Consider the following 19266-nt stretch of genomic DNA (forward strand, 5'->3'; position numbering starts at 1 on the left):
GTTAGGCTACAGCAGGATAAACAATTACTTGAGCAGCGCATTTTGGGCACAAAGAACGAAGTACGTTTGGGCATGAAGCAGAAGAAATCTTGAACTACCACAAAAATGCATAATCTTTCATAATGCATTGCACCAAGTAGCCAACTGGGAGAATAAATGTATCCAGTGCTTTTCCCCCCCTCTAAAAAATGTACTCTCATTTTCCTACTCCTATTGAAATACTGCCCCTCAATGAGGCCAAACTTAGATTCACAAAATGTTTAGGGATATGCATATCCTTGCGTTCCCCCCAGAAAAAAGCACTGAATGTAACCAAATATGTTCTTCCTTGGATGGATGGATGGATGGATGGATGGATGGATGGATGAGGTCAGGGGCATAAGCAAATTCTAGGCCAGTTAATTTCCTGTTCATATGCTGAAATTCAATACAGGGAAGGGATAAACCTAAGCTAAAATATCACAAAAAGCTTCTTCGTGGGAATTTATACTGTGATGTATTTTAAAACAATTGATCTGATGGCCCTTCTAATGACATAGGGTGCTTCCATACTGCAAGCTTTTTGTGCTACCCACTGTTGCTCTTCCACGGTATGTTGCCTGCAGACTGGCAATCCCACCATAAATATAGATTGTGAGATCACCTCTGAGGTTCACAAAACTATGTGCTCCATTTCACATTAGGACCAAGCCCTTCTGTCGACTATAGGAAGCTCTTGAGGTGCTGCTTCTGAGCAGGCAAATGCAGCCCCACATGCCTCTCTGTCCAGATCTAGGGACTGTCCCCTGGCCATGCCCCAATCCCTACACCACATCCCCTCTCCCGAGGTCACAATCTCACCCACCCTGCTCTGCAACTTCCTTGAGTGCTTTTACTTGGCTCTAAGGTGTCCTTGAACTGCCATAATGTCTCTTGCTTACCTGAATGTAGAATGGAGTGGTGTGTGTTTGTGTTTGTGTTTGTGTGTGTAGAACTCTATTGTTTTCGTGTGGCTGAAATGTAGGCTACTGCACAGAGGTAAGAGTCACGTTCCCAGTTCCACCTCCTTTCCCCTCTGGCCCCACCCATTGTAATGTGGCCCTCAGGCCGAAAGCATTAGAGGGATACATAGCATTCTTCAGGTGGGAAGGCTAGTGGCTGAAAGGAACTGTGTCAGGGGTCTGGACCACAACAAATGGCCAAAACACTGGAGGTTACTAGAAATGTATTTTTCATCATCATGGCTATGAAAGCTGTCCTGGGATCTAATATGACACATGGCCGCTTCTAGTATTTGAGCCCAAGGTCATCTTTAGACATGCATAGTCTGCTTGATTAAACTGCTTCCAAACAAATTTTACATTCTATGCTACTTAACATAGGGTTTTGGGTTGTTGTTTTTTGGTTTTCATTCAGCTTTATTCATCATTAAAATGAGAGTAATCTGCATACTTTTTAATCCAGGATTAGCCCTTTTTAGTTTATTTTCCCCGCAGACTGATTGTCAGTGCTTCAAAAGCATCAACTATTGATGGATTTCTATACAGCTGCCTGCACATCTGCGGCAATAAAATGTGAATCTGCTTTGCGTGTTGAGTTCCGCAGTGCCACCCCCCCAAAAAATTCACACAGCACACGTTAATTTTTTGTTTAAGGTTTTTGGCATAATTTTGGCCACAACTTTATTTAAATACAGAAAATGTGAGTGGTTGCTTAGGCATTGGTTATGACTATGTCCTTGCCCCCCCAAGGACAGCGCTGGCACTTCCGGACACCACCGGAAGCCAGCGTGGGAAACAAGTATTGGGGAGAAATGAGGCTGGGTAAATGCAGTCCAACACCTCTCACCCTCATGTTCCGGTGGGGTCTTGCCCGGCCCAAGTCCGGCTCCACGGACAAGGACGAAAGGATGGCAAGCCCCTGGATTCCTTTAACGGAATTCCCATTCGCATCATTTGGAGGGATAGGCACCTTACCCCTCCAAGCACCAATTTAACCAATGCCTAACCGCCAACCTTACAAGTTGTGACGATTTGCTACGCAGTAGGCAAAAACCAAGTGGCAAGAGCCAATCAGCCAAATGGCAAAATTCCTACCAGGCCCCCGCTCAAAGGCGAACGACCCCATGACAGGCATAGCAAGGTCAAATGAACCCAAGAACCACCCTATAAAAGGGAGGGGGGGCGGGTGATCCGATGCAAAACGGCCAAGAGGAAGTCCCCTAGTCTAGCTCCTCAATTTATAGACTCTAAACCCCTCCTCCAATTTTGCAACACCCAAATTTCCCCAGCGACCCAATTAACCCTTTCATCTTGGGTTCCCAAAATTGCCTAGTCATGATGGTGGCCTGCTCCCCAACCGCAACACGTGCTCTCTGCTAGTGAGAACACGCTTTGCGTGTTGAGTTCCGCAGTGCCACCCCCCCAAAAAATTCACACAGCACACGTTAATTTTTTGTTTAAGGTTTTTGGCATAATTTTGGCCACAACTTTATTTAAATACAGAAAATGTGAGTGGTTGCTTAGGCATTGGTTATGACTATGTCCTTGCCCCCCCAAGGACAGCGCTGGCACTTCCGGACACCACCGGAAGCCAGCGTGGGAAACAAGTATTGGGGAGAAATGAGGCTGGGTAAATGCAGTCCAACACCTCTCACCCTCATGTTCCGGTGGGGTCTTGCCCGGCCCAAGTCCGGCTCCACGGACAAGGACGAAAGGATGGCAAGCCCCTGGATTCCTTTAACGGAATTCCCATTCGCATCATTTGGAGGGATAGGCACCTTACCCCTCCAAGCACCAATTTAACCAATGCCTAACCGCCATGGAGCCCACGGCTCCCCGCCAAACCACTCACAGCCCCAGCCAAGACCTCAGCTTGGCCACCACCGCACCTAGCCAAGCTTCATTACCCGAAGCAGAAAGGTGCACGCCATCATCTCGGAATAAATCTGGCCTCTGAGAAGAAATCTCAGGATGAAAAATCACATCGCCGCCGAACTCCAAGACCTTTCTCGTCACTGCGGAGTTGATGCGGCCCCTGGCTCTCTCAATGGCGGCTGGGCAACGACTGCCCCTCCAAGCGCGCCGTTGTAGCAGCCTTGACCCAAAAATTTTCGCTACTGGCATCAGAGCCCGCAGCGTCTCCAAGTCCGCTAAAATTGCAGCACGAAGGGAAAAACAGTCCGTAGAAACCAGGTCGTTCTCACCCAGCTGCACCACAATGGCCGATGGGGGTCCTTCCCTTAGCAACTGTCTCCGGATCCGAGGCAGGAGCTCCGGCCAGCGCATTCCCCGTCTGGACAGCCAAGACAACTGAATATGTGGAGGAAGGCCAAGACCTGTACCCTTTTCCGACTGTCGTGCTGCTACACCAGCCCAGTGGATGATGCTGAGCCCCACCATCCAGATGCGGACAGCTGCTAAACCTGAGATAAATAATAATAATAAAAAAAAAACAATGTAAGAAACCATGTTAGCGAACATAACCTCTGAACGCACCCGATTTCCAGCGGCCCAAATCCTTTATTTTGGCGGCTGACAAGCCCCAGTGAGCTGCGGTCGAGGCAGCCCCAATCCTAAATGAATGGGGAGCAAAATCACCAGCTGTGCCGCCACAAGCCAGAATCGCCTTCCGCATCACCTTCGAAATTGGTGCCTGCTAGGCATTGGTTCCCGACTAGCTGCACCCGACCTCAGCAGGGCAGCACTGACGACTGGGCCCCACCATATCGTCAGTACCAGCAAACATTGTGGGGGAGCAATGAATCCCAAGGCAATCGCATCCCGCCAGGTGTTGTTCCCCATAGGGGAAAGATGCACCCCATCTGCCCTAAAGGGGGCAACTGCCTTGAAGAAAAATAGCAGGGTGCAATATTACAGAACCCACCTAAAGCAAGGACCTATTTTATTTTATTTGTTATTTTATTTACTTTATTTATTTTATTCTATTGTCCACCGCCTTATTAACATGCTTTCTGGCCTGCTCGGTGGTAGTTTGTCTAGGCATTGGTTCCTGACTAGCTGCACCTGACCTCGGCAGGGCAGCACTGACAACTGGGCCCCACCATATTGTCAGTACAAATAAACAGCGTGGGGGAGCAATGAACCAGGATCAGACTCAAGCTCACCCCCAAATGCTCCCAGGAACTCTTGCGTGGCCCTAGCCCTCGAAAGGGGGTGACAAAAGCATGGCGAATCCTTGGATTCCCTTGAATGGAATATCTTTGCACATTGGAGGGGACAGGTGCTCCAACCCCCCCCTCCAGACCACCTTGAACCAATGCATTAAATTATTTTGAGTCCAGGGAGAGCTGCCATCAACTCAATCCAAGCCCTCTTGCATGCAGGAATGCAAACTTATGCTGGAGGAAGACAGCAAACATTCTCGCCCAGCTGTACCACCAGCACTGCGGGAGGACCTGCACAGGTCACACCCGACCACACCAAAGGAAGGATCTCCTCCCAAGCATTCCCCATCTGGACATCCGGTATATGTTCACTTGGGCAGGAAGACTGAGATGGCGCCCCAGTCCAAACTCGTCAACATGCTTGCCAGCCTAGTGTACAATGCTGTGGCCCAAATGTGCACAGCTGCTCCTATGAAAAGAGGAAATAACAGACAAGCATCAGCACAGACATCATTGTGACACTTCCTGATATAACCCTTGTCAGCGTCAGACTTCCAATGACCCGTATTCACAATCCTGTCTACTGCCAGGCCCCCAGTGTGCAGCCTTTGCAGCAGCACCTAATCGTAAGGAATGAGGCGTGTTCAGCGGTAAGCAAGCCGCAGGCCGTAATAACTGGTGCACAACGTGAGCACATTGATGCCTGGCTAACAGGAACCCATTTTCATGCACTAGGAGCGGGCCAGCCCCCCAGGGAATAAAAAGCCAAATATTCTGTTATCCATAACCGGGCAAGGGCCCTCCTCACCTGTGGCGGGAAGCCTGATTGTGGCACTCCTGCCCACTAAGTCTGTTTTTGGAGTTCCCAACTCTAATGACAAGCTCCAAAGGATGAGGAAAAGTCCTGAAGCAATAAGCCTCCAGACTCTCAGCCCCGTACTGGCTCCAACAACCATTTCCTCAGTGCGAAAATGCAATGGACTACTGAAAGGAGTCTTGCATTGATCTTAACCAGCAGACAAGTTTTAACTTGTTACAGATACTGCATAGGTAAAATTGACCGACTTCCTGCCCACTGTCCTATGAGGTTGGAGCCTATTCCAACCTTCCAAGGCCCTGCGCACTACAAACTTTATGCAAGGGTCTCTGAAAATTAAAGCTTCAGTGTAACAGACATTGCAGCGGACTGAATTCTTATAGTTATAACAGCACGCCCAATCTGCAGCAGGTGGACCAAATACTGCAGGATCTGCTCAGAGGATGGGGGCCAATTCATCTGAATGGCCGAGGACTGCCAGCTTAAGGCTAAGAAATCCATCCTTCCCATAAGAGGTAAAAGCAGAAGGGGAAATGGAAGCTGTCGCTCTCTGTAATTACTAATTGTTGTCAAAATGCCACAGGTGGTCTGGAAAAGTCTGGCAATAGCTGAGTCTGGAGCCCAGGATCTGAAGCGCTTCATCTGAAAGTGGGATAGAGTGTCAGCGACATTGTTAGAGGATCCCGTAATTTGGAGAGTAGAAAGCACAATATTAAACCTTAAGCGGCGCAGCTCGAAAGTATGAGCAGGGCGGCAGAGACTGTGCTAGAGCGTGAGGACTGTTTTGCCAAGATGCTCACCACTACCTGGTTATCAAACCAAAAGCCGATCCGATGGTCACTGAACTCCTCGGGCCACATGTGAACTGCTACTACAATGGGGAAAACTCAAGAAAAGTTATGTCACATGATTGCCTCACCACACCGGGCTTGAGGCCCTAGCTTTGCACACCAGCAACCCTTGAATTAAAACCAAAGGGCAAAGATCCAGCAGCACCAGCATGAAAATCCCTGTGCGGGTTCAAGGTATCCTGCCATGGCGAACTACTATTGCATACATGCAGGAATTGCTACCATCGCCTGAATATCTGCCTTCACCACACTTGGTAGGCGTACACAAAGGTAAGGGGACCTCAGGCAGCCTGGCCTAGTGGGAAGATTAATTAAGTGACCCAGCAAGATCGGATCTGATGAAGCATCACTTGCTACAGAGGAAGGATTACAAAATAACTTCCTTCAAGGCAGACAGCTTCTCCATAGGCAAGTGGTATGTTGTAGCAACGATATCCAACTGGATCCCTAAATAAAATGGGAATATTGGGCAAAAAGTATTGAGCTATTGCTTGCCAGCTTCCAGCCCCCGCTTGGGCAGGGGGCATCTTGTGCTGCCATCATGATATGTAAATTTACAGGGCCGACGCTGGCCAGAACCCCTAAAGAAGTCCCGACAAAGCTGCCACCGAGCCAGCTTCCTTTTCAGACACACACTCTGTGCAATGCAAAACAAAAACAAAAAGAAAACAAAAACAAAACACACACTCCGTGCAGTGCACACACTCTCCATGCAATGCAACTACACACTCCGTGCAATGCAACTACACACTCCGTGCAATGCAAAAAACATGCTCTGTGCAATGCAACTACACACTCCGTGCAATGCACGCACAAACCCTCCGTGCAATGCAACTACACACTCCGTTCAATGCAACTACACACTCCGTGCAATACAAAACACACTCCCTGCAATGCACATACTCCATGCAATGCAACTACATTCCATGCAATGCAACTACACACTCCGTGCACTGCACACACCCTCCGTTCAATGCAACTATGTACCCCGTGCAATGCACGCACACTCTGTGCAATGCAAAAAACACTCTCTGCAATGCAACTACACCCTCCATGCAATGCACACACCCTCCGTGCAATGCACACACCTTCCGTGCAATGCAACAACCCACTTCGTGCAATGCAGCAACCCACTTCGTACAATGCAACAACACACTTCGTGCAATACAACACACTTTGTGCAATGCAACTACACACTCCGTGCAATGCACACACACCCTCCATGCAATGCACACACCCTCTGTGCAATGCAACTGCAAATCTCTCACGCAATGCAATGCAATTGCAGCCCGTGCAGCGCCGTGCTCTGCAACGCACAGAGCAAACTGCAATGCAGGCACACAAAGGTGCTTTCTCCCAGTTGCATGTTGCAAACGTGGCGCCCGTTACATCCCTCGCAGTGAGGTAACCACCAAAAGGACCTAAGTGTCCAGGTAGAGCAATGGGGGAGCATGCAGCTGTCCCATACAGGGACCAATCCTGAAACCTAGGCATTACCGGCACTATGCGCTGACCCAGTGAAACCAAAGCTTCATGGACCACATGGGGACACTATTCAGGCTGGAAACGCTTCCAGGCCATCGAATTCTAGGGCAAACCCCTAGGATCACCTGCTAGGCCAGGCATAAATGTTTCCAGTGAAATAGCAGAGTTGAGGTAGCCCACAGCTTGTCCAGGTACCCCTGCTTGCCCTTTTAGAGGGAAGCGCCCCTTCAAGAAACCCAAAGTTCTTCTATCACAAATGGGCCAAACTACCCAGCAACAGAATAGCCCAAAAGGAGCAGTTTGTTTGTTTTGTTATGACAATGGCTAAGAGGGGGATATGAACCCTGTCTCCCAGGTCCTAGTCCTACACTTTAGCCACTAAGCCACAATGGCTCATCTCTAAAATGGCAGTCGCCACTATCAGGGCAAAACAAACTTAAAGAAAATAAACTCATTCAGAAACAGCATAGTTCAAGAGCATATACAGAGTGCTCATAGTCCTTGGAGGCACAGGGAGCCTCTGGGGCCCTCTGTCTGCCTCAGATATAGATTAGCAGCAACTGGGCCTGCAAGCAGATACATTCCTATAGCGAGCAATGTCATAACAATATTAAAGGAACTCAAATTAGTGCTCCCACCCAAGGCTAGCTTAAAATTTGGCCAACAGCGCTGCACACACTCAAAATAAAGCCAATCTCCGGGGATACTATAAACGAAAGTGATACCAGCTAATCTGGGAACAGCCCTGACTAGCCCCACAATTTCAACAAGAGAAATGGGGGAAACCTTTTTGCGAAAGAAAGCCCCTAACGGGGGCTCTCTCTCCCTATTGGGAAAGGCAAGCCACAGATACAGGGAGAATCTTCCCACAGGGCAGGGTAAGGGGTGGGGTGGGGTGGGAAATCAAACAGGAAAAGGGGGGAATTAAATTATTTAAGGGACTAGAGAGGATTAAAAAGAAAGGGGAAATAAAGAAATAAAGAAATGTAACCAGACAATGAGAAGATTGTCCAAGTGCTCCATGTGATCCGATGCAAAACGGCCAAGAGGAAGTCCCCTAGTCTAGCTCCTCAATTTATAGACTCTAAACCCCTCCTCCAATTTTGCAACACCCAAATTTCCCCAGCGACCCAATTAACCCTTTCATCTTGGGTTCCCAAAATTGCCTAGTCATGATGGTGGCCTGCTCCCCAACCGCAACACGTGCTCTCTGCTAGTGAGAACACGCTTTAACAATATCTGAAATCTTCTGTTTGGGGTTTTATGCTGCTTTTTCTTTCTGAAAGCACCTGCATATTCTTCAATGCTAGCTCAGAAAAGCATATATAAAAAAGACTCATCACTGGAAGATGCTGTTTTGTTTTGTTTAGATATGTCTGCATTTAGATATAACAGTAGTAATGTTTCGGCTATAATGAAAACAAGAAATCTTTCTTATATCCTTTTCTAAAATAAAAGTTTATAACCCAATTCGGCAGCCATAAAATCCAAATATGCAGGCTGATCTTTTAGGCTGGTTAGTTCTGGACTTCCAATGCAGATACTATATGGAAAATTGAAGGAAGAAAGTATGCTGTTTGCCATTCAGATGTTACTGATGTAGCACAATAATCACTCCTGTTCTGTTCTTCCTCATAGGTAAAGGTAAAGGGACCCCATACCATTTGGTCCAGTCGTGACCAACTCTCATCTCGCTTTACTGGCTGAGGGAGCCGGCGTACAGCTTCCGGGTCATGTGGCCAGCATGACTTAAGCCGCTTCTGGCGAACTAGAGCAGCACACGGAAACAACGTTTACCTTCCCTCCAGAGCAGTACCTATTTATCTACTTGCACTTTGACGTGCTTTCAAACTGCTAGGTTGGCAGGAGCAGGGACCGAGCAACGGGAGCTCACCCCGTCACAGGGATTCGAACCACCGACCTTCTGATCGGCAAGTCCTAGGCTCTGTAGTTTAACCTACAGCGCCACCAGCATCCCGTTCTTCCTCATAGCTGCATTTAAACCTGATGAAGACACAGGTCAAGACCATGGCCATGCAGGGGCATCTATTGTCCTCTGAATAGATCAGTGCATTGGAGTGATTACCCTGTCCATGGCATTAAGTATGGCCGGCATTAATATGTGCAAGGGGGAAAAATCTAGAGAGGCAGAAAGACTATCCCCCTTCATGGGAGACCTGCAGAGACCTGACTTCCCCCCACAGCCTTACCTTCTGCCCTTGTGCCTCTTTATTCTGGCCAATACAATGTAATGGTGAGTTGTAATAAGGAATTACAACTGTCATCGTTGACAATCACCATTAGACAACTGTCCACAATCACTCACACATTTTCTCCATAAATTTGGCCACTCATTAGGCATGTCAACATTCTCAGTGTCAACAGTCCTGACATTTTGGACATTACCAGACCAGTCCTACCTTACATTGGTGTGGGATGAGGGGAGATATACAAATTTTGCTATGGGCAGGATGGAAGGGGGCAATTTTGTTTACTGCAATGGGAGGGAATTTTCCAGTTTCAGGATCACACCAGGGAAATGACAGGGCTAAGATCTTTGCCCCACCCTTGGCACATACCCAGTGTCATGAACACATCTGCCCCAAGTAGAGAGGCACAGAATGAGTTAAGAAGCAGCCAGCAGCAGTAAAGCTCACATTTCTCTCAGGCACCTGGGAGCAGTCGGCTGTTTACTCCCCCACCCCCTGACAATGAAAGGAATGCAGAGGGCAGGAGGAGAGAAGCCAACTTGCTCAAGAAGCACAGGTAGACTCAGAAAGTAGGAGGGGGGGGGACATTTCCCCACTGGAAGAGGAGGCAATGAGCCCAGGAGTAGACGTATGGGAAAGGTATTAGATAGGAAACAAAACCAGAAAGGTAAGGGTCATAGGTTCAGGATATTCTGCAGAAGCAGGAAGAATTCCTCAGAAGGGTCAACTGATTTGTAGGGTATGATTGTTTCTGAGGCTGATTGTTTCTTTTGCAATAAAGCTTCAAGCTAATTATGACTTGCGTGCTTTGATATCAAGACGGCAGTCTGGGCTCCTGACACCCAGTATGCTCTGCATCTACCATAATAATAATAATAATAATAATAATAATAATAATAATAATAATAATAATTTTTATTTAGACCCTGCCCTCCCCAGCCAAGGCCGGTCTCAGGGCGGCTAACAAGCAATAATAAAAACAAGTTGAATGAATACAACTTAAAAACAAGATTAAAATACACAAATACCCTTGTGGAACATCACCAGTGGAACAGCTATACCCATGGAACTTTCTGTAAGTGGTCCAGGGCATTTCTGTCCAAGCCAGCATTGTCCCACTGACATATCGTTGTCAGTGGAGTAGTACTCTGCTCTGCTTTTCGAGACCCTCAACTGGCTTACCAGTGACGGTACTATATAAGTCTCTCTTATGCTGCACAAAGAAGAGCCCATTAATCACATTCTAGAATATTATCAGAGAAACAAGTAAGTAGGCACAGAGTTGACACCTGGTTGGTTGAAAATCACTTCCAGATTTATCCTTCAATTCATTTTAGAACACCATGACTGAGCAGCTGTTTTTAATAATGAAAGATATTTATAAATTGCCATAATAACATTGTTTACTGTTTGCATTGCCTCTCTCAGCCTGGTTCATTAGCTATCATTAAAAGCTTTTCACAACATGCTCTCTGCATATATAGAAATGTTGAGATGCCATCTTAATGGGAAATGTTCTATTTGCAACGCACAGCACAGTGAACAATATGAATGGAAGGTGGTTTGAAGGAGGAGTAATTGTCATTTTTTTTAGATCCCCAAAGATATCATAGTGACAGAGCTGAAAGATTTCCAGATACTGCACATGGAAAAGACCTAGAGGTTTCAAGCTAAGTTGAGAAATATTCTGTGGAAACTGAAGAGCATGTGGCAGCTGCAACAGCAACTCTTCTTCATGCATTTGCAGATGGAATTGTCTATATGGTTTTCCATCTTTAAGGAGATAAGAATTGCTTTGCTTTATCAGACTAAAAGTCCATCTGTTCCAGCAGAGTGAACAGCCATATGCCTCAGGAAGCATTGTTACACGTATATGTGGGAAACTTCACTCCATGTAAGAACCCGGAAAAAAACATCGCTTGAGAGAGGAGAGATCTTTTGCATGGAGAAACAATCAAGTACTGTTCTAATGTATGCTTAAGCCATACTTATCCCCCTAAATATGTAATGACACAAGACTTATTTTTTATTACAAGAAAGAAAGCCTACATAAATTAATTTCACGGTAATGGATGTGGGCAAAATACGTTTGCATATAAAAACCACAGGTACACTTAATTAATACATTCATACTCCTGAGCTGAAGGAATGATGACCTTATTCTGTAGTAAGTACAAAAGTAGGTGAGTTACTTATGGACTCGGAAGATCGAGATAGAAGCAAAGTTACCATTTTGCAACTAGGGCAATCCAACAATAGAATGAAAGATGGTCAGGACCCAAAGCTGGGATGAATACCTCTGTACTTGAGAGAATTAGGGTCTCTCTGATAAATAGTTAGGCAACAAAATCTTACTAGTTCCTTTTCTGATATCCAATGGAGCACTACAGTTGGTCCTTGAGGGCAGCGTAGAGCATGTTGAGCATTGTTGAAGTCATGCTATGCTGATTAGGCCACTCAGAATGGCAGCCTTAAATGAGTTTTTGGGTATCATAGGTGTATATATAAAATAGGAGGCGGAGTGATGTCATAAGAGGAGGAAAATAGAAGTTTCTTGTGAAACAAAAGTTGGTAACTTTTCTCTCAAAAGTGCTTAATGATTGTCATTTTGTTTACATGAGATGCCTAGCGTAAATTCCTGAATTCAGAGTAAACAAGCTTTCTCTTTCTAATTTTAAGATGTCATAAATCATGCCTGGGCTGACCCTAATGTATGTTTGGAGAAAGTTTGTTCTCTGAGAGGACTGGGAGAAGGAGATTGTGTCCTATTTTTCCACCTGAGGTGAAACAAGAAGGTTCTGCCCCACCCCACTGCTGTCACCCTGCTGCCATGACCCCTTACCTGGCTTGTGTGATGGCGCCTGTGAAGCAGCAATGATGACAGGTTCTGATGAGCTCTTGCGAACTCTCACAGACTCTCACAAGATCTTGCTGGAAGCCACCACTGCTTCTCTGTTGGTGGTGGGGGCCTGTGGGGAATGCTGCTTCTTGGTGTTTCAGTGCCCGAGGCAGCTGCATCCCCCCGTCTCATGGGTGGGCTGGCCCTGACGGGGAGTTTCCCCCAATGTCATTGATGACTTATCAGCATTTGCCTCCTTGCAGTCTCTGGAGTCAGGAAGTCTGGTCTTGTATTCTATGTCACAAAGAGGAGTGAGGGTTATGGAGGTCATGGATGCCACAATGCAATGCAAACCAGACGTATGCCTTGTTCCTTCAAAATAAACCAAAGAAAAGTCAGGTCAAGCACTCTCTCGTTACAGTGTACCAGCAGCACAAGCTGCTCTAGCCATTATTTTGATGGATGGATGGATGAATTTAACATATTTATACCCTGCTTCTCCTTCTCAAAGTTCAAGGTGGCTCACAAACAATAATCACAAAATGCAGTAAAATCAAAAGCTATACTAACCAAACAGATCAGCAGATAAAAAGATTCTAAAAGCTGCGCAATATCTGTTGCCCCTAGAATCCTGAAAGAAATTTAAACCTGGAGACTTGACATGGCTTTTCATTGCATTTCATGCCATCACCTTCCTTTACCTGGTAGGCCACACCCTCGTAATGAAAAAACAGCTGCAAATGGAACGACACAATAACATCTTGATTATCGGTTGGATAAACAGTTTGTTAGGCACAAACTAACACATCATGATGTAGTGAATAAGCTTCTCATTTCTCCTGCATTCCTCTTGTTGGATGTTGAAAGGTCTGAAATGTGGGGGGATTTTTGGTGTGTGTGTGTAATAAATGCTAGGCATGATAGAAAAGCCCATTTTAATATCACACTCACTAGGCATTATACAGATTTAATTAGGACATGCTAGGTGCAAAAACAGTTTTCAGCTTGCACTTAGAATTGCTGGAAGAAAGATGTAGCGATGGCCACCAACATAGATGGCTTTGGGAAGAGATACATTCATTGAGGATAATGCTATAAAAAGCTACTAGCTACAATGATAGCAGTGCTTTACCTCCACCCCAGAACACCACTTGATGAAGATGACAGGAAGCAGATTGCTATTCTGCTCGTGTCCTACTTGTCAGCTTCCAATCCAATGGGCATCTGGTTGGCTACTGTGGGAAGAGAATGTGAGAATAGAGACTAGATAGACCTTTGGTATGGGTCCAGAAGGACTCTTCTTGTGTTTTTAGATAACGTGACAACAGAATCCCAAAATTAGGTGCTGCACAGAATGTTACATAAAATTAGGAATGACAAACACTGCCCACAGACTTGTAATATATTTTATTTATTTATTTAGCGGGTCTTTTTAAAAAAACTTTGCTTTTCTTCAAAGCTGCAAACATAGCATATGTGGTAACAATGCAAAACATAGTTTAAAACTTTAAACAGTTGGTGAAGAGGAAGAAAGAAAAAGTCAACAAATGAAGACCGAGAGATGGGTAACATTAATAATAATAATAATAATAATAATAATAATAATAATAATAATAATAATAATAATAATAATTTTTATTTATACCCTGCCCTCCCCAGCCAAGGCCAGGCTCAGGGATATGGGAAAATAGATAGGCACTAATCATGTGACAACAATTTTAAAACTTTTCACCTAGCTGTCCCCATTACATGGAGATCTGTTGTCTCAATCCGTGCAATGAAAAAAGCATAACTACATTCCAGGAAATACTTGCGTCTGCATTTTAAAAAATGCAGACTTCTATTTCCCTGCTGGTCCTGCTCAGAAACTAGCTCCTTTCTGCTGTACTTCAAGAGCATTAAACATTCAGAGCCATATATATATCCTTCAAGGCTGTCACTGGTGCGGCTAGCAAGAACTTGATCTGGTGGTTTTTAAGGAAAGAACTTGAATGAAATATATATATATATTTCAACTTGCTATTTCCCCTGCCTTACCTTTTTCTTATGCTGCTACAAGGAGCCGGTGGCCTATATTAAACACATACAAGTACATTTCTTGTCCTCAAGTAAAAATCACAGTTGAAGCATTTTTGTATAAAGACAATTTGTTCACAGCCAAGATGGGTGTTCAATACGGAGGACATATATCATATAAATAATACCAATGTTGCAAGATGCAAGGCAATGGCCTACTAAAAACAGACTGGATCAGGAGGTTAGCTTTTATTATATATTAAAGGTAAAGATACCCTTGACTGTTAAGTCCAGTCGCGAACGACTCTGGGGTTGCGGTGCTCATCTCACTTTATTGGCCGAAGGAGCCGGTGTACAGCTTCCGGGCCAGCATGAATAAGCCGCTTCTGGCGAACCAGAGCAGCGCACGGAAATGCCATTTACCTTCCCGCCAGAACGGTACCTATTTATCTACTTGCACTTTGGTGTGGACATTTCGACACGAGCAACAGGAGTTCACCCCGTTGCGGGGATTCGAACCACCGACCTTCCGATCGGCAAGCCCTAGGTTCAGTGGTTTAGACCACAGTGCCACCCGCGTCCCACTTATTATAGCAAATAGCAAATAGTAATTTTACATGCAGTGCATATTCAGAAGTTCAGAAAACAATCAGAAGTGCAGGAAAATAATAATAACCCAGTAGTCCACTGCTATCCATATGTCCTGATTTATTTACAGGTTCTTAGTCTGAAAGTGTCACTGCCATCACCAGAAGCACTTTTCCTGAGCAGGCATTCCTGAGATCTCAGTTGCTTTCCATCATTTGATGGCTCCACAGGTGCCTCTAGGCAACAACTCTGTTTTCCTCCATGTCTCTCCCTGCTTGGTAACCTTTCAGCACTGAGCACAGCAGAGCGCCTCAAGCAATGAGTCTCAAAATGATGTCACAGGGAACAAAAACAGCAACTTTTCACCATCCACGTTACGTGTCATAAACAGCCTCCAAAGCCCAAGGTTCAATCTTCCTACTGCCACCCGCAATCACATTAATACAGTACATTCTCAGTGACAAAGAGGCTTCCTAGTTGCTTCTGTCCATCTCCTCTTCTTAGCCAATCGTAAAAATCACTAGCAGCCCCTTGTCTCCAGGGAGGGAAAACCACTTACAAAAGAAAACAAATAAGCAACTATGTCTTGAAGAAAAGGCTTGGGATAATATGTGTGTGTGTTTTCTTTGAATTTAATTTGGTACAATGATGCTCCAGTCAAAATAAAGATTTCATGTTTGCTAGCTGAACAAAGGATTAAGAGACACGAGAGTTCCCTGCAAATTCCTAGAGGGCACTCTGTGAGGTCACATCCCCTGTTTGCACAGGGCAGGAAGAGAACAATAGGGAAAAAAACTTACTACTTCCTTCCTGTCCAGAGCTCATTCTCTTTTACATCTTTCAGCTGTGGAGAAAGGGTGTAGTCTGTGCTCTATTGAGCACAGGCACCATATTCAAATGTGTGTTTTGTAACCTAGAAGTCTATTTTGCCTGACTTACTTGACTGCCATTTTCTGCTTGAATCAAGTCTGCAGTGTTATGTAAGCAAACAACATTTTAATGTTTACATTACAGACTACTGTACTGTGTTGTTATCATTTAAGTTTGGAGCTGCAGGTTTCAAAATCCTGTCTTTATGAATGATTTATTTTACTTTGCTCAACTGGGTTCTGCAAAAAACCCTCTTCCCCTTCAGCCAAACCCAAGAACTTACCCAGTGGAGGAGGCTACAGTGAGTATTTCCAGCATCCCAACAGAGTAACTTTTTTTTTCTACCAGGGACTACACGCCCCATAATTTCTGGCTGAAAACTGATGCTAGGCTCATCATTTTTGCCACAGATTCTGGAGCCAATTGCCCTAGGCCTCTGCAGGAAGAAACACTTAACAGGGAGCAATTCCCATGGACATAAAGTGGGGCTTACTTCTGAGTAATGTACAAGCTAATACACCGCAATGTTTCATTGTCCACTGTTTCTTTGCAGAGGAGGAGGATAGAGAACCAGAACAGAAGAGGGTACCACACAACTTTTCTCCCAGCGAAGCAGCAACTGCGGCAGCTGAGACCCCTTCTGAATCAAGGTAAGAGGCTTTAGGCCCCAGGTACATCTCCGCTGCTTAAGTGTCTGCTCTTCCTTTTTCAAGTGAAAAAGACGGGGACCTCCTAGACACTACCTACGTGACCTAGGTGTCCCATCAGTTCAATTTTAATTTTATTATGGATTTATTTTGTTAAGTTGTGGGTGAACATATCAGACGACACAGCGATTCTTCAAACAGCTCTTGTTTATTCACAGGCCAGGATAGAACTGAACTGAACTGAAGGGTTCAGCCAGCCTGCTTGTATAGAGCTCCACTAGAACGCAACAGTAACCATTTTCTGTAACTATCCAATCACTGAACGTCACTTTCGATCCCTTATTTGCATATGTGGACCTGAACTATCTACAGTATCCCCCTGCTGGCCCAGGGTGAGAACTTCAGTACATAACATATTTTTTAAATGTTTATATTGTCCTTCATCCGTAGATCTCAGGGCAGTTGTCAAGTCTAGGTTCCTGGTGGCGCCATTGATTGCAAAGGATTGCGTTTGCCCAAATGACCTATATGGGCTTTCAAATGGGTCAAATGTATAATCTTCCCAGAAAACATGTGAAGAGGTTGTATTTTCCCCCGTTTTTCTTCAACCTGCCTCTACTTTATCAAAGCAGAACCAATGACATTTATGTTTTGACGCTCAGACCTACAGAAGCTCCCTGTAGAAACTGCTGGCACAGTTGACATCATCAGAGCCCCAATGATTTCTGACATAATGCATGAGATACCTTTCAGTAAACTTGTGCATGGTGGGGAATCCATAAATCCAAATTCAATTAAGTCATTTTTATGCTGCACATATTCACCATACAGTACATATCCAGCTCTTTTATCTTGTGAAGGGAAAGGTAGAGGCAGGAGAGACAACAGAACCACAACACTTATAAAAATGACTTGCTTACAGTCACTCAGTAATTATTATTCTAGCATTGCCCTAATACATTGTCCTACAAATGCCAAGGCAGGGAGATAAGCGTTTGCCTGTTGAAGGTGAAGAGCTCTGTTCTGTCTTTAGACATTTGGAGCTAAATCACTGCTATTTTCCCCCAGTGTGGGATTGTACTGGAGACACACTGTTGCTATGCCCTTCCCAGCCCCCACCTCGCCTACTACATACAAGTCCTTTCTTTTTAAGGGCATTTCCCCATTATTTCAATCATTTATATCTTTGAATGCCTGACATTTTACAGTGCCCAAACCCCACGTTTCAGTGGGCATCAGTAAATCATCCCCCAACGCTGTGTCTTCCTTATACACTCTTCCATACATAACATCAATCATTTTACCATTTCATAGGAATAAAAAAAGAAAGAATGTTTTCTTAACTGTGTCTTGCTTTATTGGCCACATTACGTAAACAGGATGATTTATGAAGCAGGAAAAGGAAAGAAGGTGGTGTTTGCTCTTATGCGTTCTTCTCCCATCTGTGATTTTTGTTGTGTCTTTAGGCTTCATGGAAGCATCCTTGCACTAAGTTAGTATAGGGGCATGTGCAAATGTCTATACCCCCCCTTTAAGCTTTCTGAATGTTTGTAAAATGACTGTGCCTGCTTTTTGCTATGATACAGTGCAGATAACCTGACTGTTGTACAATATTTGCTGCTTTAGGCCATTGATAAGAATGGGCATAGTATGGGTTTCCTATACAAGTTGTGTCTTTGTCATGGAAACCAAGTTAACAGACATTAAGCATACCCTTGCCTCTCCTCTCTACCCCACTTTCTCTTTCTCTCTCACACACACATTCACAGTTGCTATGGTGGCACAAGATGAATGATCTTCCCTGCAGTTTCATTGATGACATACAGCCCTGTAATGAACTGTCAGTTCTTTTGTAGGGTTGACTTTTGGGGATTCGTAGCTTCTACTGATCCAAGGCCAGCGAGTGTTTTCCACTTTTCTTTAATGAACTGTGGCTTCTGAAAACAACAACACACCAACCAGTGTTTGTGGGCAGATAGAGAACCAAGCTAAAGCACATTATTTTTAACTAAGCTAGAGACCTAGTAGGCTAGACAGTGAAAACAAAGGTGGACAGGAGCAGAAATAAGTTGGGTAACAACTTATTTTAGTATTTTTATTTGGGTGCCTGATATCTGTGTTTGTTGTTCAGCATTCGGACAAACAAAGAAAAGAATGCTGCTTTCACACTGTCCCTTCCTTCCTGTCTCTTTACTGCAACTACTGCCCTCTAAACTAATTTCTTCTGCTGTGGTGTGCCTCTGCTTGCCATTGGCTTAAATTTGGTAGCTGGCCATTTTGGAACCTACTCTTTGCATGCACCAGACACAGTAGAATTCTCAAAATGGTGGCTGACAGGCACCAATGGTGCACAGCAGTAGGGGAAAAAAGATACAAGAAACAGCATGGCATTGTTGACCCAGGCAATTGTGAAACCGTGGGTTGGAATCCACTACTACAGCAACAGCATGGGAAGCTCAAATCTGAAATTATGAAGCCTTCTGCATGAGGCTAAAGCTTCAAGGAAAACACTATTGGAAGAATTCCATCTTGTTTATCCATGCGCTGTACAGTAGTAAAAACTAGCTATCATGAAGACCCCCCCCCCCCAAATAAAATCTGGGCTTCCTCTGCCTTGAAATCCTACATTCTTAGAGTAGAAAATTAGGCAGGATATTAACACTTTCCGTGCTTATTTTGTGTATAATTAAATATTCAAAGTTATGGACAAGTAATCTTGAAGAATTAGACTTCCCTAGCTGCCTGTGGCCCCTGTAGGGCTGAGAGTATTTCATAATGAAGAGGCGTACTGGGGAGTAATGAATAGAGGTATTGTGTAGAATGGGGGGAACCTGGCAA

General features: G+C 44.8%; 1 protein-coding gene across 8 annotated transcripts in view; it reads left to right on the forward strand.

The window, feature by feature from the left end:
• Positions 1–14863: 14863 nt before the first annotated feature.
• The window catches only part of LOC308586811 (uncharacterized protein), a 99838-nt gene continuing 95435 nt past the window's right edge, over positions 14864–19266 (forward strand). For 2 of the 8 annotated variants that reach the window (XR_014008054.1, XR_014008055.1), the window contains exons 1-2: positions 14876–15891; positions 16335–16431. Coding sequence is in view for 1 of the 8 variants with exons in the window: in XM_081193920.1 (XP_081050046.1) it covers positions 15987–16082; positions 16335–16431 (193 nt within the window). In the remaining 7 variants the exon portion in view is untranslated. The other 6 variants (XR_014008052.1, XR_014008053.1, XR_014008056.1 and 3 more) reach the window with 6 other exon arrangements.

Source organism: Podarcis bocagei (genome assembly GCF_964188305.1).
Source record: "Podarcis bocagei genome assembly, chromosome: 5".
NCBI lineage: Eukaryota > Metazoa > Chordata > Lepidosauria > Squamata > Lacertidae > Podarcis > Podarcis bocagei.